The following is a 24364-nucleotide window of genomic DNA, read 5'->3' as shown; positions in this document are numbered from 1 at the left end:
ATCTTTTCACAATGATTTTGTCAATCTACAAAAGAAGAATTGTGTACACATGACCTGGATGTTTTTTCTTATGATAAGCACATCACACAATATGCTTTAACTTACAAGTTTAAAGATCAGATCATAGATCTAAAGCTCTATCCCATGAGTATCATTAAACTTGACTGTGATTTTGACCTCAGGTAACACTTGTTTCTCACAGGGGTCCATAACCCTTTGGAAACAATGACAGTGACAGATGATCTTGTTATGGTGGACAAGCATATGAGTTACCAAAGGTCAAAGCTAGACCTTACCATGCATGCATACAATGTCTGCATGGTCATTTTCTCATTTACCAAGGCTTTCCTTTCGTGGAATTAGGTAACACTTGTCTCCCCCAGTTAAATGCATTGATAACCTTTTGAGAATGATGACGGGTTGATGATCTGATCTATTCTGGCAGACAAGTGTTGAAAGACCAAAAGTCAAATGATGTGTTAAACCAGACAGGGATATTACAATCTTAGATTCTTGGCTGTTTTCCAATGTACCAAGGCTCCCCATTCTTCATAGTTACCCAGGGTGACTTTTGAGCACCCACCACGGCAGGTCAACAACCTTTTGGAAAACAATGATAGGCTAGATTACTTTGTTATGGTAGACAGGTGTACAAGATGAAAATGTCAATAGTCATATTGACCGTGAATACAATCTTGGCCATTTTCTGATTGTCATAGACTCTGCTTTCTTGACCCCAGGTAACATTTGTTTACAGTTAGCAGGGTCTGTAGCATTTTATGGAGCATTGACAGGAACAGATTATCTTGCCATAATCATCATCTTGCTTCAGTAGACAGCTGCACAGATTGAAATATATTCAATTTGATGGTTTAATTAATACATACAAGTTTTAAACCTTGCAGTGAATACAATCGTGGCTGTTTACCCCTTTACCCCACTGGCGTCTGCTTTCTTGACCTTGAGTGCCGCTTGAGCAGCACAGCAGGGTCAATAACCTTTTTGGGAACAATGACCTTGGGAGCTGCTGACGGTGCATGACCCCCTGAGCTGCAGGCAGAGAGGACCAATGTATTATGGTCTCATTCGTGCATTTTTTCGCCCCATAGGCTTACATGTTATAATACATGTTTTACATGGCCGCGTTCGTAATGAAGCTATAAAAAATGCACCAATGTTATTCATTTCATGTTGAGAACATTTACCCTTAGTAGATCATGTAAAGAATTGCCAACAGTTTCACTACATAGAATCTTTTTTTGTAGCAATTACAAACTGCCCTTAGCTACACCCCCAAAAAGGCACTTTTCCAGCTGAAAGCGCAGGACTGCATCGCACACAGTGTTGGGGTGTTCATGTCCGACAACGCGCGCGGCTGCCAAACTTTACCTGCTAATTTCTTCAGTTACAAACAAGCTTTCATCAGTTTGACGCTTGAGATCAACCGGGCTGGCTAAAAGGGAATTTCCCACCGATATAAACACACATTCATGCAGCTGTTGATTTTTTTGGGCATGGACCCACTCGGAGTAATACAGGAATGAGACCTTATTCCATCTAGTGTGCTGTAACCACTTTGACTACCAGCATCTTAACCTTGACTTAAAAATTGTAAATCCTTGTCATTTTTTGGGGTTGGACACAGCTTTTTCTTTCCTTCTACAATGTACGTTTCATACATGAATTGAAAGAAAGCAACATTTCATGTTATTAACAGTGATTCAAACTCAGCCTTTATTTCCATTTGCCTTTGGCATTTTTATTCAACATATAACATTACATGGTATTCAATATTTCATAAACACAAGCACACAAACAAGCATGTTTAAACAACTGGAAAGAAAAAATACTTCTTCCCCTTCTACTAACTACTCAACTCCATAGTGATGAATAATGTTAAGGTGTACAAAAGTCTTTAACAATTCGACTTTCCTTCTCTAAGAAGTGTAGTGCATTATATCATATATATTATAATAAAACATAAACAAGAAGAAAGGAACATGCTCTGCATGTTTGTCATCAAACACGTGACTATACTACAATAGATCTATACTATCAATGTTTGAAAGCCTCTTGATAGTTGCAGCTTAAACCTATCAAGTAGTAGTCATGGACAAAGTATAAAGTAGCAACAAATAAAACTTCTATGCATCCTTTAGAATTTTCATAGAGATCACTACAATTTGTACATATTTCCTTTATCTCCCCCTTGCAAAAGCATCATTTTGATAAAGATCAGTGCAATCGATACATATTTCCTTTATCTTTATGCCAAGACGACTAAAATGGGGGTCCTGTGTTCAAGGAGGTGCCTCATTACTCAGATGGGTACCTACTGGCTGTAATGATACAACCTGGTGAATATGGTGAATATACATATAAAATCATAATTTTCAGGAGCAGTCGGACACACTGCCTGGCCAGTCGCACACGCGGTTGGCGTTGTTGAAGATCAGTCCAGCGGGACAGTTCATGGTGGTCGGAGAACTGTGACCAGGGATGCAAACGTAGTACTCCGTGCCACACTGGCCGGCAGGGCGGTAGGAGTTGGACACCCTTCCGTCACATGTGAAGGCGCTAACAGCTGTAAAGTAGGGCACAGTATGTCATTAACATCCAGTTTGACATTTCAACTAAAGCTGTATCAATTTGTACAGGTTGAACGAAAAAGCATGCATGGGACAAGCCATGATGCAAACAAAACAAATAGTTTTGATTTGCACCTACACACCTTGTTGGCAGGTGTCTCCTGTGAATGCAGAGGTACAGGTGCAGGTGTTAGGTGCTGTGCAGGTGCCGCCATTCTGACACGGGACATCGCAGCGAGGCTCACAGCCAGGCACCTCCCAACTCCACTCACATCTGGGGAAGACAAAAATCAACATCACAATTTTGTAGTAGACTTGATGGTCATTGTATCTTTCTATGCAATTGTGTCTTGAAAACATCCAACGTCCTCAATTACTCTTAAACTAAAGTCTACTCTAGGTGACACTAGTATATGGTCAAGCAGCGCCCCCTACCTGTCTGTTACAGGACTGTAGGCTACATTCCCTGCTGCACAGTCTCTCAGGTACAGAGGGTGGCCAGTCACACACTCATAGTATTGTCCACAGTCAGCTGGGTAGCGTCCAGGAGATCTGCCTTGACAGGAGACTGGAGAGAACAGAAATACAATATGTTGGAAACTACAGTAGAGAATTTTACTGTCGTGTTAATGTTAAAGGGGAGTCAGTCATTAACTCCATGATCCATGAAAGATTTGGAATAACTTTCTTGCATTCACTGCCATGCCTCCTGATCTACCATTGCTAAATGTAGTTTTTGATACAGTCAAACTTGTCCATCCAACCAACTCTATCCTACAACCAACTCTTGTCAACAACCACATTCAGACAGTCCCATCCGATTTTACATAGTAAGTGAACTCTTTCAAGCAACCAACTGCAGGCTTCAACCAGCAACCACTTCCTCATGGGCCTCAGGGGTCATAATGTGTAGATTTTACACTCCATTCAACAACAAAATGATTGACAGTGGCAATCAGTCCAGCGAGCATTTCAGTAAAAGAATCTACAGTCAACGGCAAGCTTGTGTTTATGTAGCAGCAAAAGTAGAACAAAGTGAATTCAAATGTAGCAACAAATGTAGAACAATGGAGACACGAATCTCAATGTAAACATTCATTGTAAGTACAACAAAGGTTTTGTACATGTACCCAAAAAATCTTTTGTTATGTTAACGTTTATTGGCAATGTGATCGACAGTGCATTGTAGTCTTGTAGACAACAACAGTTTAGTTTGTTTTTTCTTGTATATACTGTATTTCTTCACTTGTCTTGTAATTTTATATGCATGACAGGCAGATAAGTGCTATACGTGCGTAGTATTTATGCAACTCCACATTTATGCCCACAAAATCAGCAAACCGACCCCAGTTTTATCCAACAGCCAACTCCAGCCAACAACCACATTTCCTTGGTCCCTTGACTGGTTATTGGATGCAAGTTTGACTGTAGTTGTTTGGGTCATAACTAAATAGTTATTTTTTCTTGATGGTTTGAATATCAGATATTTCTAAATATGGTAGTTCACAGTGCGCTTCAGACTTACATTGCTGGCAGGTGTTTCCCTCCCAGCCATCAGCGCAGCTGCACCTGTAACCCCCGTTCTCTTGGGAACATGTGCCTCCATTTTGGCAGGGCGTGTCCACACAGTCACTTGTCACATCCGGGGCGTCTGTCAAAGGGAAGAGGAAGCAATCAGATCAAAGGCTAAAGACCTATTGAAGATGAACTAATTGTTGAATACAATTCATAAATCACAGAGAGTATCTAATGAGCAATGAAGGTAAGCTCATCTGACTTTTAGTTCAAAATTGCACACATGGGAAAAAGTACAAAAATCAAAAATACTGCAGATTGACAAAAATGGCAGCATCTTTCCTTGGTGCTGAATTGACTGTCTAAGACATATTCCAGGGTTCAGAGGTGCCCATACATGTGCAGGTCCTGCAAAGCTTTAAAGTGTATCATAAACAAACCAGAGTGCCACGACCTCATACCTACATCCACATCCAAACCACAGCCACTCCACCACGGCACAACTGAAAACAGGTAACAATAACACAAAGAGCCGAAGAATTTGTAGTATATGACATGCAGCAAAATGCGTCATCATATTGCCAGATGCAGTTGTTGGAACGTACCTTTCTCACAGATGTAGTTCTTGAGCAGTCTGCAGTGGTGGTTGTTCCAATTGTAACTGAACTGTGGGCGGATCTCGACACATTTCTCTCCGTAGGCTGTGTCTGGTTGGCCAGGAGACCATTCACTGAAGTCACCGCTGCCAAGCACGCTTCCATCACTCCAACGGTACTGTCCCTGTCGAAACGTTCAAAAATGAGCTGTAACCACGAGGACTTTTTATGTCAGTAGGTTGTTCTTTGCACACTGGTCCCATACGTCAATTTATCAAGGGGGCTAATTTCTAGTAAATAAGCTAACAGAAAGTAGCGGAACAACTGGTTTGTAACTTCTGAAAGAGTCGCACATTGATCATTAAAGACTTTACTGCATTTCAAACCGACGTTGTTGACGTTTGAACCAAACTGAAATATGATGCCATTCACACACTGTAGATAATGCAAGCATAATGTAAAACCAATCAAAACAAGAATGCTTTCTGAAATATTGCATGACCTATAAAAACTGCTACGGTGTAAAACAAAAAAAATTTGCATCATCTCGCAGATACTGCCAAAGTACATACAAATGCAGCAAAGGGAATTTCAGCTATAGTTAGTTAACGTACGCACAACAATACTCCGTCATGCAGGAGGTGACCCTCCTTCTCGGACTAAATAGACAATAAACATATAGACAATAGAAACTCACAGAAGGAGCAGTCAGATCATCCAGTCCGATCCAGGTCTCGGCGGCGTAGGTGGTTTGGATGCGGTTGACGATGAATGTGTTGAGTGCGGCAGACTTGATGACCACCAAGCGGGCACCTTCAGCCCCGCAGGTCTGGCTGGCTGCTTGGTAGTTTTGACGGTCCCCAGAGAACCTCAAGCACTTTGCGGCCCCGTCAACCTCGACACTCTCGTAGTTTTCCGGACAGGCATCTGTAGAAGAGGCAAGAAATATAATCATTTCCAGATTTCATAAAGACCTACCAATACACCAAATATCACGACAATCCACCTAGAGATTCTCGAGTTATTGTGTTCATACACAGACACACGCTTGGGAAACCATTAAACCTTCTTTCGTGAAGGTAATGAGCCTGTACAGGTGTACTACTTACTGCAGTGATATTCGGCCCTTCTGGCCTCTCCAAAGATGGCGATGTTCGTTGTGTCCCAGTCAATCAGGTTGCCATGGTAATCACAGAATGCCGCCCAGTCCGCTCCTATTTCAGCTGGAGACAGCACGCGGTCCCAGAGGTTCACTTCCGACAGTTCCCCGATGAAGGCTTGGTCTGCGTTGAATCCTCCCCCAACTACGTCTTGGTCCTGTCCGAGGATCCACGTGCCGCCTCGGCGCACTCTCCCTCCCACGTTAAACCCAGAGCCAGAAGCCGTCAGCACGCCATCAGTGTACAGCTGCCAAGCTCCATCGCTGCTGCGCCAGGTCGTACATATGGCGTGCCACTCGTTGTCCCAAACGGGTGGGTCCGCCATTTGCGTGTTGCTTTGTATGTACAACTGGAAAAAAAATGACAACAAAGTTGTTTTATACTCTTTAAGATTACAACATGTATAGCTTCAACGGAACAATGGCTCAGACAATTACATAGCTATCAGAATGACGAGCTTCACAATGGACAAAATTTCACACAATTTCAAACTATCTCGGCAACCAGCAAAACCCTTAATAATTCATCAGTATGCATAATTATATATCTAGCATGAACAAGCATCAATACAGGGTAGAATGGGCTGAAAAGGTTTAATGCCCAAAAGGATTGTATACTTACTCTAAATCCTCCATTAACAAACAGGAGAAGCTCATTGTGGTGTTCAGACACTGCGTAGCTGACCAAGCTGATCTGGTTGCTGGAGGACATGTTGGAGCGCATGTGCACACATAGAGTAAAACTCGTCAAGTCCTCAGACACTGTTGTTTCCATCCTGGCATGGTTATCAACACCCCTTGGACCAGGGAAGATGATTTTCTGTCCGTCGCCTGGTACATTGTTACTATCACCTCCTGCACCTGAAAAAGACAACATGCATTTTTTAACCCATAAACGCTGAAGGAACAAGTGACAATGTATCTTAGATTAGCAATCACAGCAGTCACAAAATAAAATATAGATTGCAGCTTACAATCACAATCTGCATGTTTATAAGAAAGCAAAAACTACAGTGCTGATTGACATCCATGGCAGCATCTTTCCTTGGTGCTGAAATACCTGTCTAAGATGGTGGTAAAAATAAAGTAATTGTACAAAAGTGTCTTTTCATCTACACACATTGTTAGAAATCACAGTTATCACCACAGTAAAAGTTACACTGCTTAAAACTGCAGTCTAACCCAAAGGACTCAAACATGATATTGATTACTGTACATCACAGTATTGTAATATACAGTACAGATACATGTATAAGCTTAAGAGTATATCACATATAGATGAGCCTGGTTACATACTGCACTGATACTCTGAGTTAAACTGTTAACCTAAATACATATCCAGACCACAGCCACTCCACCATGGCACACCTGAAACCATAACCATCTTGGCGAAGGTAACAACAACAACACAAAGAGTTGAAGAATTTGTAGTGTATCACAGACAGCACAATGTGTCATCATATTGCCAGATGCAGTGCTTGGAACATACCTTTCTCGCAGATGTAGTTCTTGAGCAGTCTGCAGTGGTGGTTGTTCCAATTGTAGCTGAACTGTGGGCGGATCTCAACACATTTCTCTCCGTATCTTGTATCTGGTTGGCCAGGAGACCAGTCACTGAAGTCACCGCTGCCAAGCACGCTTCCATCACTCCAACGGTATTGTCCCTGTCGAAACGTTCAAATATTTGTTATCAAAGATGAGCTGTAACCATGAGGACTTTCCATGTGAGTTGGATGCTCTTTGCACACTGGCCCCAAACGTCAATTGATCAGGGGGGTTGATTTCAAGTAAATGAGCTAACAGAAAGTAGCAGAACAACTGGTTTGTAACTTCTGAAAGAGTCACACATTGATCATCCGGGATTGTGAGTAATAGCTGCAAACGTACAAACAACTCTAACTACAATACTCTATCAGGAGGTGACCCTCCGTCCTGGACAAAATACACAGACAATAAATATATGGACATTACAAACTCACCGAAGGAGCGGTCAGATCATCCAGTCCGATCCAGGTCTCGGCGGCGTAGGTGGTTTGGATGCGGTTGACGATGAATGTGTTGAGTGCGGCAGACTTGATGACCACCAAACGGGCACCTTCAGCCCCGCAGGTTTGGCTGGCCGCTTGGTAGTTTTGACGGTCCCCTTCTGCAGAGAACCGCAAGCACCTTGCAGCCCCGTCAACCTCGACGCGCTCATAGTTTTCCGGACAGGCGTCTGTAGACGAGATTTTGTGATAAAGGTCAGATCCCGTAGCCTTTGAGGCCATATTGGGCACGGCATAGGAAGGAGGAGCCCATTCCTCTGCTTCCACTGCCTTTACCTCTCCAACCAAAGTAGGGTTCCCAATATTACACCCGGGCGGAGTGAGTAAAGCCGTGTAAATAGCCTTTCCGAAGGACATAACATCTCGCAAGGAATACCAGGAATCTAACCCGCGACCACTCAATCGCTTAAGGTCAAATACCACTCTTCATTCGCTGTACATGGCTCATCTAAAGAACACTTTTCACAATGTTACAAGCAAAAGTTACACTGCTTAAATCTGCAGTCTAACCCAAATGACACAAACATAATGTTGATTACTGTACTGTAACATACATACACATGTATAAGCTGTATGTTAGAGTATATCACATATAAATGAGCCCGTACAGCTGTACTACTTACTGCATTGATATTCGGCCCTTCTGGCCTCTCCGAAGATGGCGATGTTAGTTGTGTCCCAGTCAATAACGTTGCCATGGTAATCACAGAATGCCGCCCAGTCCGCTCCTATTTCAGCTGGAGACAGCACGCGGTCCCAGAGGTTCACTTCTGACAGTTCCCCGATGAAGGCTTGGTCTGCGTTGAATCCTCCCCCAACGACGTCTTGGTCCTGTCCGAGGATCCACGTGCCGCCTCGGCGCACTCTACCTCCCACGTTAAACCCAGAGCCAGAAGCCGTCAGCACACCATCAGTGTACAGCTGCCAAGCTCCATCGCTGCTGCGCCAGGTCGTACATATGGCGTGCCACTCGTTGTCCCAAACGGGTGGGTCCGCCATTTGTGTATTACTTTGTATGTACAACTGGAAAAAAACAATAACATGAGCTGTTTTAGTACAATACTAAACTTTCAAAACTAAATTATCTGTTTTATTAGCCACAAGATGTATAGCTTCATTGGAATAATGCATAAACAAGACATTCACATAGGTCAGTTAAGTGCCAACCTGCTTTATTTAAATCTAAAAACCTGTTAAACTTAAGGCCTAAGAAATTGTAGAAATATGCCAATAGTGCAGGGTAAACAATGACAGATGGAGGTATTCCGATCATGTCTACATTGCCTTGCTAGGAAAAAGTACAAAGATGCCTGATGTGAAAGAAAGTTGCAAGGTGATCATTGCCTTCTTTCAAGGCTGTCTGAACAAGTCTTCTTGACCTACACCGGTAAAACTGACTTAGAATGATAAGCTTGACTTGCTTATCAATGGACAAAATATTTACTAGTACACAGTTTCATATTCTATGACAGAGAAACTGGATTCATGTGCTTGACTTCTGATACAATACAAGCAAGACAGTCATCTACATCATCTATACATTACTCAACAAAACCCCGCGAGGGGCATAGCGTTGAGGTCATGATAGATCTACTTAAACTGTCTGTACAAAAGGATGTACACGTATCAGACAGCAGAGGTTTGATAAATAATTGAGTACTTACCCTAAATCCTCCATTAACAAACAGGAGAAGCTCGTTGTGATGTTCAGACACTGCGTAGCTGACCAAGCTGATCTGGTTGCTGGAGGACATGTTGGAGCGCATGTGCACACATAGAGTGAAACTTGTCAAGTCCTCAGACAATGTCGTCTCCATTTTGGCATGGTTATCAATGCCTCTTGGACCAGGGAAGATGATCTTGCCTGATCCGTCATTACCATTTCCTCCTGCACCTGAATCACCTCCTGCACCTGAATCACCTCCTGCACCTGAAAAAGGCAACATGATTTTTTAAAACTGACAGATGCTGAAGGCAAGTGTGATAATGTAGCTTTAATATATATATATATAGATTAGCAATCTTTAATTAATAGTAGTCAATAATTGAAAGAAAATACATGAAGATCTACAGCTTAGAATCACAATCTGTAAGTTTACCCCCAGATGGCACACAAATTACACAAAAGGGACTTTGCATCTACACACCTTGTTGGCAGGTGTCTCCAGTAAATGCAGAGGTACAGGTGCAGGTGTTAGGTGCTGTACAGGTGCCGCCATTCTGACACGGGACATCGCAGCGAGGCTCACATCCAGGCACCTCCCAACTCCACTCACATCTAGAGAAGACAATTGTTCGTTTCTCATTATGGCACGGACCTTGATGTTTATTTTCCATTTCTTGTTATTTTGGCTCACCAAAGCACCATCAAAAAACTTGGATTTCATACCATTCGAGAGAAAAGATGCATTAACATGAAAGCAAAACACAGAGGAATGACTTTCCATGGTTTGTTGGAGCTACCTCTAAATGTATATGGTCAAGCAGCGCCCCCTACCTGTCTGTTACAGGACTGTAGGCTACATTCCCTGGTGCACAGTCTCTCAGGTACAGGGGGTGGCCAGTCACACACTCATAGTACGACCCACAGTCAGCCGGATTCCTGTAGCGCCCAGGGGCCCTGCCGTTACAGGTGACTGGAGATACAGAAATACATAAATTATAGATGGAAGAATTTATGAATTTGTTTTATTGTCCGTTTATCATACTAATTCTTGTTTGTTTCACTGTAATTTTATGTTTACTGTTTTCATGGTCATCTCTGTACCGTGAAAAAACATTATTTTTTATGATTCCTTCACACATCCGTTCAGTAAATCACTTGCCGCCACCGTTAAGTGTCATTGAAAATGTCAAATTTCCTTATACCGTGAATTTTTGCTACCGTGAAGATAAAGTGAATTACAGTATACATGTACATGTATGGTAACACTGACTGTCTTGTACCAGGTTTATAACATAAGCAGTGTTACATGTTCTATAGTTGTCAATATCATGAGAAATGAGGCTCCCTTTTGCAAAGATTGACAGATACAAGGCTAGCTCATACCAGCTTCAGTTTGGTGTATCAGGAAATACATACCCTGCTAAAACCTAATGCAGATCTGCTAACAATGTGGAGTTAAACAATCTTTGCCATCATCCTTACCCAAAGAAACAATTGTTTATACAAAATCACAAGGATAGAAATAGCTGACATCCAAATAAGTTTAATACATACACAGTTGGCAGGTGTTTCCCTCCCAGCCATCAGCACAGTTACACCTGTAACCCCCGTCCTCTCGAATGCATGTGCCGCCATTCTGACAGGGCGTGTCTACGCAGTCACTCGTCACATCCACTGTCATAGGGGATGGAAAACATGATAAAGGGAATGGCCAAAATGATTTCTACAATAATGATAAAAATTAGGGCTTAACAGCAAGGAAACAAGAAGCCCTCTGGTCACCAAAGTCTTAACTCAAATGAAGATTGATGTTTTGCAGACATTGGAAAAACAATGTATAAGCATATATTTCAGGTTACTTTTGTGACTAGTACCTGTAGTTAACATGCGAGCTGGTGTGTTATATGCCAAAGGGCAGTTATACCAACTATACAGATACAGAAAGGCAACTTGGCATTATCCAATTGGCACTGCCATGAACAGGCTCAGAAAAGCAACTGATTTTTCTGCCAAGGCAGCATCTTTCCTTAGTGCTGAAATAGCTGTTTAAGACAAGTTCCAGGGTTCAGACTCAAATCACCATACCTGTGCAGGTCCTGCCATCACCAGAATAACCGTCAGGACAGGTACAGTTGAAGCCTCCCACAGTATTGGTGCACACAGCAGAGGAGGCACAGTCATCACTTCCTGACTTGCATTCATCAATGTCTGTTGAAAGAGGCAAGGAAAAAGTGAATAATCTAAACTTGACTTGGTGGATACGTTCATGACGACTTAAATAAACATCTGTAAGGGGCAGAGGGAAGTTCAATACTTGGTGAAAGATTGATACAGAAAATGGACTGTTTTTGATAAAGATAAAGGAACCTAAAAGAAAGCAAGTGGAACATCGATTGGTGCTAAACATTGCAGTGTGGACAGCAATAATTGATTTGCAAATGAAACCTTTGCAGCTAATGTCACAACAATGTTGGCAGGGTGTTATCCCAGATATGCATATCAGAAGATCACTAAAGATGCTATTTTTCATGAAGCAGACATGTACCTTCACATGTTATTCCATCTCCAGTGAAGCCATTCCTGCATGTGCAGGTGTACTGTCCCCCCACAGTAACACAGTCTGCATTGGAGTCACAGGAGTTACTGCCAGGGCGACAGGCTGCAAGGTCTGAAAGAGAAATCCAGAAAATGGAGTTTGGGCCTAGCTTGCTATAGACAATGCTTTCCTCTTGGTGTTGTTTTAGATCGTCTTTTTTACTCCTTTCTCATGTTATCTATACATCTTGTCAAAGTGCCTCTTTCATACTGTGCAAAGCTGGATAATCTTGTAAACCTCACGCGTGATTATTCCTGTGTTGTTCTGAGTCCCTTTTTTACATCCATCCAGATTTTTCACTTTGATTGTAAAGATCTAAAAGGGACAATACCTGTGCATGTCCTGCCATCTCCACTGTACCCTTCCTCACATTTACAGGTGAACCCACCGACCATATTGGTACAGATGCCGTGTTGCTTGTCACAGTTGTGGGAGCCAGTTGTGCACTCGTTGATGTCTGTGAACAGAAAATAGTAATGAGAGTTGTGTACAGTGGTTTAAGAAAACTTACTCTTGATCTGTACCTTGTGCCTTGTGCCTCTTTTATATAACAGATCATTGAATTATTGCTGACCAGTATATTATTACAGGCATATCACTGTCATTTACAACAGGGTGAAACATTTTGGTATGTAGAAAAATAATGAACAGGAACCGATACATCACATTTTCATAAATCAGAGAAAGAGAACCAAATTCTCAATCTGTTCACAAGGTCTATGTTGCTAAATAAAAAAAATAATTCTTCTTCAACATGGTGCACCATACCGGTAGCATAGCTTCATAAAAGCACAACATACCTGTGCATGCCTGGCCATTACCCTGATACCCTGGCATGCAGGTACAGTTGAAGCTGCCAGGAGTGTTGGTGCAATATGCATCGGGGTGGCAGCTGTGGGCTCCGGAGGCACACTCATCAATATCTGAGACAAAGAAGTATGATCAATATTGTTTATGATAGTATTGGAAGAGTAAGAAAGGTGTATTGGGCAGTTTTTCAAAAGTTAAAGTGACCCGGGCGTCCTGAAAGATGCATAAGGGTGGCGCCCATCTCCATTTCTATAGCCCTTGGGCGACACACATTTGTGCAAGTCACTACAGCAGGGGGCTGATCCACTGGTAGTGATGTGTGTGTAAACTACCATACTCTTTCCCAAATGCTTAGTGCTAAGCAGAGAAAGCAGTATGTAACGTTACCATTTCTAAAGTCTTTGGTATGGCCCGGCCGGGGTTCGAACTCACGACCTACCGTGTACAAGGCGAACACTCTACCAACTAGGCCATTGCACTGGTTTTTCAAAAGGAACAAGAAAAGTAAAAAAACACAGTTTGTGTTACCTGTGCAGACATTGCCATTTGTAACAAATCCACCAGGGCAGGTGCAGATGTAGCTTCCCACCGTGTTTGTGCAAGTCATATCACCATGACAACCATGTGTACCAGACGAACACTCATCTATATCTGAGGAAACAAATTTGGAACAAAAAGACATCAGTTTGGTGTGGAATACGAAATCATGACATCATCTTTCTTCTTAAGATGTGAAATGAGTCTCTATGGTAGTAAAGTTCTGTTTCTAGACATCAAAATGTGACAGATATAACAGTGTCCTACCTGCACAGCTCTGGCCATCTCCTACGAAGCCATCTCGGCAGGTACAGGTGTAACTTCCCTCGGTGTTGGAACAGGTGGCATTGGCATGGCAACTGTGTGATCCCTGAGAACACTCATCCACGTCTGGGTAGAGAAAAAAATAGTTATAGTGGACTACTTGTAATACTGTAAATGCAAAAATGTTTGCTGGGGTTTAATTTCGCGGAAGGGAGAAAATGAAGTATTTGCTGTGGTTTTGAGTTTGCATTTGAAACAATAGTAGCACTACAGTCACACAGTGGAATGGCTTTTTGCGGTGGGTTTAAGGTCGCAGCAAAGAGTTCACTGCAAAAACCGCGAATACAAAATCACCGCAAACATTTCTGCATTTACAGTATGTTTTAAGATCTAACTACAACATGGTCCAACGGGGAAATTCCAAAGAAGATGTGTCACAGCATTGCATACATACCTTCATCACAGTCGGTGCCAGTCCAGCCTGGTGCACATGCACACACGTACCCACCACTGTTGTCATTAGTGCAGGCACCGTTGTGACATGGGCTGTTCTGGCAGGCATCCACAACTACAGGCAAAGGAGAAACAGTTTTACTAAATAAAGAGATTCTACTACATTCACATCTGTGAGCATTGCAAAAATATTGACAATCACTTTACAGGTACTCTACTTCGGTCGCCTATCAACGAACCATTGTCGTCACACAATGACAGGTTCGAAAATAACAGTCACATTGAATGTGTTTTTTCTTTACATTTTTTTCTTTACTTTACAGTGAAAAAATTGTCAAGTACAATAGCAACAGGCATTTGAGAGAAAAACAATAAAGTTGTAACATGTAGGATGGATGAGGATATTGTTATATCAGGATCTTTTATAGACAAACAGCAACAGATCTTATTACTTGAACTTGTATTAGTCTACGACCAACAATTCTTGTACATGCCATACTCACATTCACAGTAAGACCCATTGCCCTGGTAGCCGCTGTTGCAGTGACATCCTTGGATTCCATTCTGGATCCCACAGAAAGCGTTTTGATCACACCCGACGTCCGTGCACTGGATGTTGTTCTTACTGACACACTCACAGTGGCGGTTACAACCCTCTCCCCACGTTTCTCCAACCTTTGGGGAAAAATAGCACAGCAAAGCAACACATGAATAACAGCATTGGAATAGTGATTGACCTGAAAAAATGTTGTTGTTGTTCATGTTGCATTGCCTAGTGGCATATAAGTCAGCAAGTTTCCTTGCTGTTTCTGTTGCAGGGTATATTTTTACAGGGAGGGGTTGCTTGCCTCCTTGAACACAGGACCCCTATTTTACATCCCTTCTATAAGATGTGTGCAGCCCTAGCTATGAACTGTCCAAGGATTTGAACAAGAGTCTGCCAGTTACCAACTAATTGGAACCAGGAGCTCAACTCTAAGGCTGCTATCAGTTGAGCAACAGGGACATCCCCATCCCTTTCATCACCTTCTTCTACAAACTAGTTAACAACCATATTAATATAGACACCGACAGTTTACTCAAACCAGCTGGGGGAGCCACCACCTCAAATTTCATATACACTATCTACTGAAGAACCGACACATACAAACACTCCTTCTTTCCCCATACTATCCCCCAGTGGAATACCCTGCCTGGCACTGTTGCAACGGCTCCCACCATTGAGTCGTTCCGTGCCAGGCTGGAGGCCTGCCCGCCTTAGCACAGGACCTCAACTCCCCCCCTACTTTGCCCCCGAAGGGGCTATTTGGGGGTATCAAAATGTAGACGTAGATGAAGATCTGAAACAATGATTGCAACAAGAAGTCGTGCACTTACGGCATAGTAGTGTCCACCACGAGTACAGCCACACTGTTGCCTAGTAACACAGTCCCCTCCGCTCAGCACGTAGCCGCCGTCACACTGGCACCCCTCCACACAGGTGCGGTTACAGTACTGGGGCGCAGACACGTCCGTACAGGTGGCAGGACAGGCGCTGGCACAGGAGGTGTAGTGACTGTTGGTAGGGCAGGAGAGTGCTGGAAAGGAAATGTCAGGTTTGACAATGGCTCAGGATGCTGTCATATTAACCTACACTGAAATGCTTCATGGTTTTAATGTTTTACAGTTCAAGGAAAGCTGTATCATAGAATTCAATTTTACCTCAGGTTCTATTTTGGCCCCAGTCTTTACTCCTTTTTTCTTCTGTGGAATTAACTGGAGACATTCTGGGACAGTTTGGTAGACATCTCATTTTCTTTATAATAACATCATATCTATAGATAACATTAGCTGTTACATGCACATATAATTTCAACACCACACATGCTGAAGACTGAGTGTCTGAGAACATGGCTGAATGTTACGGCACGAAAGTCAAACTTACGACAGAACGTGGTATTCCTCCATGTCCCGATGTTGATGCCAGCTTCAGCGCAGGAGTCCGTATAGGCCTGCAGGTTGTCACACAGGGACGCCATGTCTCCGTTCAGCGCACACATGTCATACACACAGGTCTCTACAGTACCCTGTGGGAGAAAAAAGAAGTTTAAACATTGTAATACACCAGCACTCAAGGCAAGAGAAAAGGAAACAACTCTAAACGACACGATGATGGATAGCATTCAGCACCAAGGACAGGTCTGTTTACAGATGTGTGGACGGTGTTCAGCACCAAGGACAGACTTGCGCATTACGTTTGTGAAGGTCTTATGCATGACTGTGTGATTTGCCATGTAAAACCGGTTTTTCTAGTCATTGTATATAAGTACTGGTTAGTTCTGCTAGTTCATTTTAGTGACGCTGAAGAAGAGTGATGGATGTCACTCGAAACGTCCGGAAATAAATCTCCGAATTCGTATCCAGTTGTAGAGTTTGAATTCTCTTTAAAGACTTGCGCATTGTTTGCCTTTGTCATGTTGTGAGCAAACTAAACAGCACTAGACAGGGAAGCCCTCTGTACAAAACAATCTGTGCTTTCTCTAACATGCCCTAGATTCGAGAAGAGACAGACTTGTAAGGGTCCATACCTCGGGGTTGAGGACAGAGTAGCAGGCAGCGAACACGCTGGTTGGGTCGTTCAGAACTCCGCACAGTTCCGACACAGTCCGCTGGAGAGCGTCGCTGCACTGCGTGACCGGTTCTGGATTCTCGTTACACCTACAAGGATTTAAATACGAAAGTTGTCGTCATTATTTGCATCATTTCAGCAAAATAGAAATGTATTTTTGTATACGTGTTTAGCCCTTCCTTTGCTTTTGTACTACTACTAGTACCCTAAAACATCCAAATGTGCTTCCAACACTTGTTTCTTTAGTATAGTGAAACACAACAACTCTGAGGAAATGTGTTTCCGCTGCAGCTTAAGACAACAAAAGTTGACTAGTTAGAGTTATGTGCAGTGGGATAGAGCAAAAGATCATCTTCTTGGCCACGAAAAGGCTCCCGAAGTAAAACGCACAGAATAGTAGATAAAGTATGGATATTGTGACATGCCCCCTTTCGTTGTGATTCGTTAAAAAGGCATTAACATGCTCATGCCAGGGTAAAGATTACTTACTGGTCGCCTTCCGTCGCAACCCGCCAACTGTTGCCGAACTGCACGACGTCACCAGCCCGAGTGCCATCAGGCGTCAGGTATTCGTCATTGACGTCGCCATTGTAGTTCCCGCACAGTCCGCAGAGGGCGCCCTTGTAAAGGTCGGGAAGGACGACCTCCGCACGATGACTCCCGTCGAACGACACCTTCAGCCCAAAGCCTGTTTCTATGGTAACGTATCGTCCGGCGAACTTGACTGTTAGACCGGCCCTTGGCTTGGCAGGCAGGGTTGTGATCAGTTGGTCGATCTGGGAAGAAGGAAAAGTATGTTTGACTATCAATTGAAGACGAAATGCTGTCGTACATACAGTATAGAAGTCAGTCTACGCTTTGGAAGATTCCTTCGCTCGCATTTTCTCTTTGGTTGCGTCTGGTGTCCGTCCCTTGTTGTCTTCTTATATTACCCTTCCACAGATTGACACTGTTGCTAGTCTAGCCCAGCCTAGCCCCTGAGCCCTGACACATGCATTAGTGTCAGAGAACAAACAGTATAACGTTGGGTGTATCATAGGTGGTATACTTACATAGACGATCTTGTTCTTCTCCACCACTATTGTGTGGTTGTAGACTTCCACGGTGACGTCCGTGACGTAGCTGACGCGCGGGTTGCCGCGGTTCTCGTTCCTGGTCTCGATGTTGAAGTACGGCAGCGTGTTGTTCTGACAGTTCCGTGCCAGCGTGTACGTGCACGCGCCCTGGAAGTGGTGCGTGCGTCCATCGAACGTGACGTAATGAGGGTCTCCAAAGGCAACGCACGTACTCCTAGCTGTATTTTTCAAAGACAATTGAAAAGGGAAGTAAGCAGGAAAAATCAGAACAGAAAACATCACAAAGAAAGTTGCGTTGGCATGTTTTAAGCTTAGTCTATTTCAATTTCACTTGTTTGGCGTGGTGGTTTTCATGTAATTAACACCATATCGATACGAAATAGCTAACGTTACATCTGCGTAAAGCCCCTGTCACACCTGTGCGTATATACAAGTCCGCATGGGTTGCGTATTAACATGTTTTTGGTTTAGGTTAGGTTTGAAGCCGAAGAAGTGATTTTATGGTTCGATCACTAGGCTGCACAACGGTGGGTCAAAGAAGAAAACAACTTTTCCATCCGCAAACCTTACTTAAACCAAATAAATGTTAGTGCGCAACTCACGCGCACTTGAATATACGCACAAGTGTGACAGGGGCTTTAGAGGGCGAGGAGACTCGGCAGCTACATTAGGTTTTGATACCAGGCTTACCAAAACGAGAGAAATACAAAAGTGACTATGGTCTGTAAAAAATTAATAGAAGAGTTACTCACTCCAGCAGGTCTTGCCGTCTCCGGTGAAGCCAGGTTTACACTCGCACTTGTACGACCCGTGTGTGTTCACACAGACGGCGTCGGGATCACAGTCGTCCAGTCCGAGCTCACACTCATCCACGTCATGGTTGACGTCAGCGAGATCTTCGTCGATGAGACCGTCACCGTCATCATCTCTGGGGATTAGAATGGTCATGTTGACGTCATTCGGTCTATAGCTTCTGATAGACGCTGTGCTAAGCTTCATAACCTCCTAACATTTCATCTCGTCCTAATTTGGACATTGCATGTCGCAACCGTGCCTTTAACTGGAAAAGGGTGTAAAACAAGACCATTGCTGTGTTCAGTTACCCTGTCTACACCCCTAGTATAAAGAATCTTACACTAGTAAAAACTTCATGTGACTTTGAAAAGTTTGATCAGCACTAGCGATAAAGCCTGTATGCCAAGGTTGGAAAGAAAGTACAGTACATGAAAAAAGATAGACATCATTAGTATAAAAGTTAAGACTTTTATCTGACAAAAGATGTATCATTAGAAACATAATTGTCCTACATTCCGTTCAGTAATTCCTCGTCCACCAGTTGGTCACAGTCGTTGTCGACGCCGTCGCCAACCATTGGTTCTGTGACGTCACATCCTCCGGAGATGCTGGCCAATCGGAGACCTCCGGGAAATCCCACGGAGTCGTAGGAGGAGAAGCCGTAGTAGAACAGGGAGAAGGTGACGATGGCGGAGGTGTGCTTGATCTTGTGTGTGCCCGTGGTGGCGATGGGAAGCTGCGTAGCGGACAGATCGGTGTCTGGGATGGGAGTCCACGTCGTGGAGGAAGGTAGCGGGTTGCCGTCATACGTCAGCCCCGAGGTTTGTGACGTCTTGATGACGATGTTAACGTAGCTTGTGTAGGCCGTGGACAGCGCGTCGACCGTGGCGAAGGTGTAGTCGGCGGCAAACTGCTCCACCGGCGGCAGGTACATCATGAAGGGATCCGTGGTGATGCCGTCCGAGTCCTGCCCCTTGCTGTACTGCAGTACCATGATCGGCTGAGAGGAGGTGATGGTCTTGTAGGTACTGGACGAAAGGTCCAGCTCCCAGACGTCGCCAGCGTCAAGCACACGAGACGGTAGACCAGTGACGTCGACAGTGGTGGCGTTTCTGGCAGCCACTAGGCGGAAGATGTCGCCCGCTTGACGCACGGCTAGCGGGACCGTCACGAAGCGCTGTCCCCAGGTGTTGACGGGAGGGACGTGCTCGACCAGGTGATCACACGCGGCGTACTCGTTCGGCACCTTGTCACACCGCACGCCGGACATGACGGACACCGGCTTGTCCGATACGATGTGGGTGCCTGTGAGGTCCGACTGGTACCTACCCTGAAACTGTACAGCCTCCAGACGGTCTAGTGTGAGCGTTATGACGCTGCCGGCATAATGGTCCCTGCCGTCATGGTACACAGTCCCCTTCAAAGTGACGGTGACCGTGGTGCCGTCTTCCACACCGAAGATGGCGAACTCGGACGGATACTCCCGAAACGCAGGCGTGTAGGAAGCCACGAAGTACTCTTTGCCGAGAACGTCGACGGGAAGACCAAGGAAGCCGTCCGTGGTGTGCCTCTCCTTGTTCACGCCGTATAGGATGATTTCCCGGTCGGCGGTGACGAGGACGCCCTTCTGCGCCCGCTCGTGTCCGCTGAGCATGACGGAGCGTGGCAGGGTGACCACCTGGACAGCTGCATCAGTCACGACCAGCTGCTCCGTGTAGCTGGCACCTGGAGCGGAGATGGTGACGCTGGCGGGCTCTGCGCTTGCGCTGGTGATGAACAGCTCCAGTTCGCTGGCGCCGTGGTTCTGCAGGAAGCCGACCACAAACTCTGTTCCTCTGTTGTCTGGAGACGTCAGCACTGACAAGAGAAAACAGGCAAATTTTAGTGACGATTCTGCAACTATATTTGGATGTGTAAAACGTCAAGTTTGAGGTGGAGAAAGAGGGGTGCCATGCCGTTCTCCCATCCACAGAAATGAAAAAAAAACATTGCAAATTACAGAATACCGATTGATAGACTACAAAAATTTCTTTGAGATCAAAACTGATAAAAAAAGTTTCAAGGAAAAAGAAGACCGTTAACTTACCTTCCTCACAGTTGGTGCCTTTCCAACCAGGGGCGCACAGACATGCGTACTCGCCTCTCCCGTTCAGACACGTCCCGCCATTTCGGCACGGACTGCTGAGACACTCGTTCACGTCGGGCGGGTCTGTCACCCCTGCAAGAGTTAAATCAATCAATCAATCAATCAATCAACTAATCAATTAATCAATCAATCAATCGACACAACATCTTTAAAGGAAACCCAAGCAATATTAGGCCCCGAAAATCGGATTTTGAAAGTCAATTTATTTAGTCATTTCTACACATGACTAGTTCAAACAACACTATCACAATGTGCATCATGCAAAAATACGACGTCGTTGTGTTACTATGTGGAATTTGATGTGAGAACTCACTGACAATCGTCGCCGGGGTTTTTGTAGGGAATCATCGTACGGCACGTTTTTGTGCTCAAAGTAGATCCTCTATGAAGTTTTTGCACAAATTTCCTAAATCGTGTTAGTAAATGTCACTACCATAAAGATATCAGCAATCTTTTCATTTCCATATTTTGAGCCCTAATATTACTTTGGTTGCCTTTAACAATCATGCAAAAGCCCAGTAGGAACAGGAAATAGGTCATGGTTGAAATGGAATAAAGCCTTTGGGATGTCTTAAACACCCCACAAAAGGCAGCCTATTAAAGCGGCCATGGCGTGACTATTCAAGCATTCAGGTACAAACGTTTGCCGTTCACACTTGTGCGTACATTCTAGTCCGAATGAGCTCCGTATTGACATTTCTCTGCTTTAGGTAAAGTTTGCGGCCGAAGAAGTCATTTTTAGGTTGGTCAATGTAAAAGAAACAACTTCTTTCCCGCAAACTTTACCTATTAAAGCCAAAAAAATGTCAATGTCAACTCGGACTTGCTACACGGACAGGTGTGACAGCCCTCTTAAGAGGGTCCTTTCCGTCCCTTACCCATGTCAGCTATCATCACTGCATACCTAGCTCAACCCAGAAAGTTTAATTGATATTGGACAGAAGTCTTCGTTAAACATTTCACATAATCACTCCGTGTTGTCACGCATTTCGCACGTGTGTGCACTTAGTAACATGACTTCACATGACGACAAACCTTTACAGAGCTGTTAATTATGGCCCTTGTAAATCTTATTCCGACGACATAGCTTATCTTAGATCAGCAGCTTTAGTGTGTTGAACAAGACCCCATGTAACAGCTGTTTAGAATAAGAGATCTGTTGTAAAATGCAAACTTAATCTTGCCCACAAGTTGCGCGACTTTTCGTCGCCAGGTTAACACCAAGTTTACGTTTGTTCAGCTACCGTGTTTCATACTTTATGTCACGACTTACTCGTACAAATGATCTACCAGCCAAAACGTCAAATAGTATGACAATGTTTGATCTGGAGAAAAGCCAGGGGTACAACTTTCAAAAATTATACTTTCCAGACGTTTTCAGCCATTTCGTTCCTTTCTCTGGATCACAGAAAGTAAAATGTGGTAATGTTATACTATAAGATTCCTTTAATATAATGGTCTCATGGATACTGGTCGGACTACTCAAGAATACAAAACAAGTACAGTATGTGTGTTTACTCACCCTGCGCCTGCACTGCCACCAGCACGTACACCACCAGGAATGATGTCACACCCGTCAGCCACGGACGGAACGCCATATTGTATATATACACTGGACATTGGAAAATGGATAAAACGTGAATGATACTTAGATGCTTAAACATGGTTAAGATGCGCGCTAGGGGGTCAAAGGCCGATTGTAACGATGAATGGTCGATCATAAACTAATAAAGTAGCATGCATAGAACAGATAACGCGTATACAGACATGGGTACGATATTGTTAGGTCGACTTGACTGATACAGACTATTATTTGAAAATATATCTACGACTGTGATTGTTCCATACCAGAACGTCAAATAAGTAGGAATTTGTTGCATTTTCTATCCTCGTCTGTTTGAAAAACAAGTAGAAGCTTAACCTCCGATTTCAATGTAAAGGTGTTTTGAGTTAAATATCGTAACACCTGTTTTCGTAGAGACATCTTAGGCATAAATGTGGATATGCAGCATGAACACAAAGAGCGCTTTTCTCGTTCCCCCAACTCGACGTTACGTGTAATTCACAAATGTAAGCTCTAAATCTCGTCAAAAGAACGGTGTGACAAGTATACAGAATAGTATGTGTGACGAATCTTAAGAAGAAAAAAGATCTGTAAGAAAGGGAATGAGCGAAAAATATCTAACTGCCAAATAAAGTGCAGTCAGGGACAAAAATGGTAATTTGTCACAAACTTCGAACATTGCCAGAAGAACGATAAAACAGTGACGTCCTCACCTTGATAGATCTGGAACTGCAGTCGTGCTGCTTTATGGCACTCTTGAGGAGCGAGGGTATTTATACCCTTCTTGGAGAGCCAACACCTTTGTAAGCAAACGGACAGGTGGGAGGAGCTAACCCTTTACGAGATCATTTCCTTGTGTGAAACAATGGACATAATAGTGAAAGGAGTGGTCAAAGGCAAATATTAGAACGATGACGACAAGGAAATAAAATATCACGTTACTTGGTGCTCGCTATGCTCCAATTTTGGAAAGTTGCTCATGGAATTTTTTTTCTTTGGGTTTCGACAAAAAGTCGTATGCATTTTACTGAAACTTCGTTCGGTCAAATGGCACATCGTGCCGATATCGTTCGATCCCACAAGAAAGGTGTCCAAGTGGTGTTTAATAGACAGTGTGTTCTTATGGTGTGCAAATTTTACTCTTAAACTTTTTGATTCTTTTCTTTTTATGTTAAGTAATAACGTTACTTAAGTTATTTTGTTTGTCCCACACAACAGCGCTCAATTACCTGTCCGTGGTGGCCCTTCGTCACCCTATTGCATACTTTTGCTAACCGTACTCTGTACGTATCCTGCATTGGTGACATTGGTAGCTAGTATTGGCCTATATGCTGGACAGCAGACTTACTGACGTTGTTCTGTTTGATAGCTCTCGAATCGGCCTAGTGAAATACGAGGTCTGCTACATGCCTTCAAGAAAGGGGCACTTGTCGCCCACGTTACGCTCAATAGGTGTGCGCTGAGGGTGGCATGGTGGGGTTTATGGTGACGATGACCTTTCCGATAACGGCCATTTTATCAGCAGGTATAGGTGTAACCAAATCGCAGCCGTACTTTCTATGGGACCGCGCCTGATAAGTTACATCCGTTTGTCGTAGCCGTGCACCTTTCGGTTAATGTCGAGACTCGCCCTGTCATTTACAACTGTTCATGCTGCTAGAGAGTACTAAACTTGACGTTGCTATGTTGATAAGACATACTAAGTGACATGTTTCAACACTAGAAAGGTTCTAAATAACCCGGTAAAGAGGTCCCGGGCAAAAGGTCCTCAACAACCGGTGAACGTCCTTACTCAGGTCCGGCCTAGTGAATACGACAGGTGGATTTGAAAGTTAGATAAGTTGTTCTATTATACCCGACGATACTTATACAAACAATGTTGTAACAAAAGAATGTGTGGCAATAAATTCTAACTGTATATATATATTCATAATGTTAACAATGGA

At 43.7% G+C, this 24364-nt stretch overlaps 1 protein-coding gene across 1 annotated transcript; it reads right to left on the bottom strand.

The window, feature by feature from the left end:
* Positions 1 to 1737: 1737 nt before the first annotated feature.
* On the bottom strand, positions 1738 to 23211 carry LOC136427677 (uncharacterized). The gene is made up of 33 exons (XM_066416728.1): positions 23132 to 23211; positions 22377 to 22466; positions 20795 to 20926; positions 19221 to 20565; positions 18666 to 18841; positions 17890 to 18131; positions 17327 to 17613; positions 16797 to 16926; positions 16154 to 16295; positions 15607 to 15806; positions 14733 to 14904; positions 14231 to 14344; positions 13780 to 13902; positions 13504 to 13626; positions 12966 to 13088; positions 12497 to 12622; positions 12115 to 12237; positions 11655 to 11777; positions 11124 to 11243; positions 10401 to 10539; positions 10051 to 10181; positions 9568 to 9833; positions 8527 to 8926; positions 7838 to 8073; positions 7348 to 7522; positions 6481 to 6719; positions 5809 to 6208; positions 5397 to 5626; positions 4709 to 4883; positions 4114 to 4239; positions 3024 to 3156; positions 2732 to 2862; positions 1738 to 2584 (listed from the first exon to the last, which is right to left on the bottom strand). Exons 2-33 carry the CDS (start codon positions 22450 to 22452, stop codon positions 2394 to 2396), a joined length of 6849 nt encoding a protein of 2282 aa, XP_066272825.1. The 5' UTR covers positions 22453 to 22466; positions 23132 to 23211; the 3' UTR covers positions 1738 to 2393.
* Between the last annotated feature and the right edge of the window lie 1153 nt (positions 23212 to 24364).

Source organism: Branchiostoma lanceolatum, chromosome 2 (genome assembly GCF_035083965.1).
Source record: "Branchiostoma lanceolatum isolate klBraLanc5 chromosome 2, klBraLanc5.hap2, whole genome shotgun sequence".
In the NCBI taxonomy this organism is placed as follows: Eukaryota; Metazoa; Chordata; class Leptocardii; order Amphioxiformes; family Branchiostomatidae; genus Branchiostoma; species Branchiostoma lanceolatum.
Note: the sequence above shows the minus strand (reverse complement) of the source record. Positions and strands in the feature narration are given on the sequence as shown.

What these genes read in the sequence shown, in the direction of transcription:
- LOC136427677 (XM_066416728.1), bottom strand. Translation starts at nt 22,452, where the DNA reads ATGGCGTTCCGTCCGTGGCTGACGGGTGTGACATCATTCCTGGTGGTG. An exon ending in AGAAGAACAAGATCGTCTAT is followed by an intron (nt 17,614 to 17,889) that starts GTAAGTATACCA and finishes CCTTCTTCCCAG; the next exon opens with ATCGACCAACTGATCACAAC. An exon ending in TGGAGACACCTGCCAACAAG is followed by an intron (nt 9,834 to 10,050) that starts GTGTGTAGATGC and finishes TGCCTTTTTCAG; the next exon opens with GTGCAGGAGGTGATTCAGGT.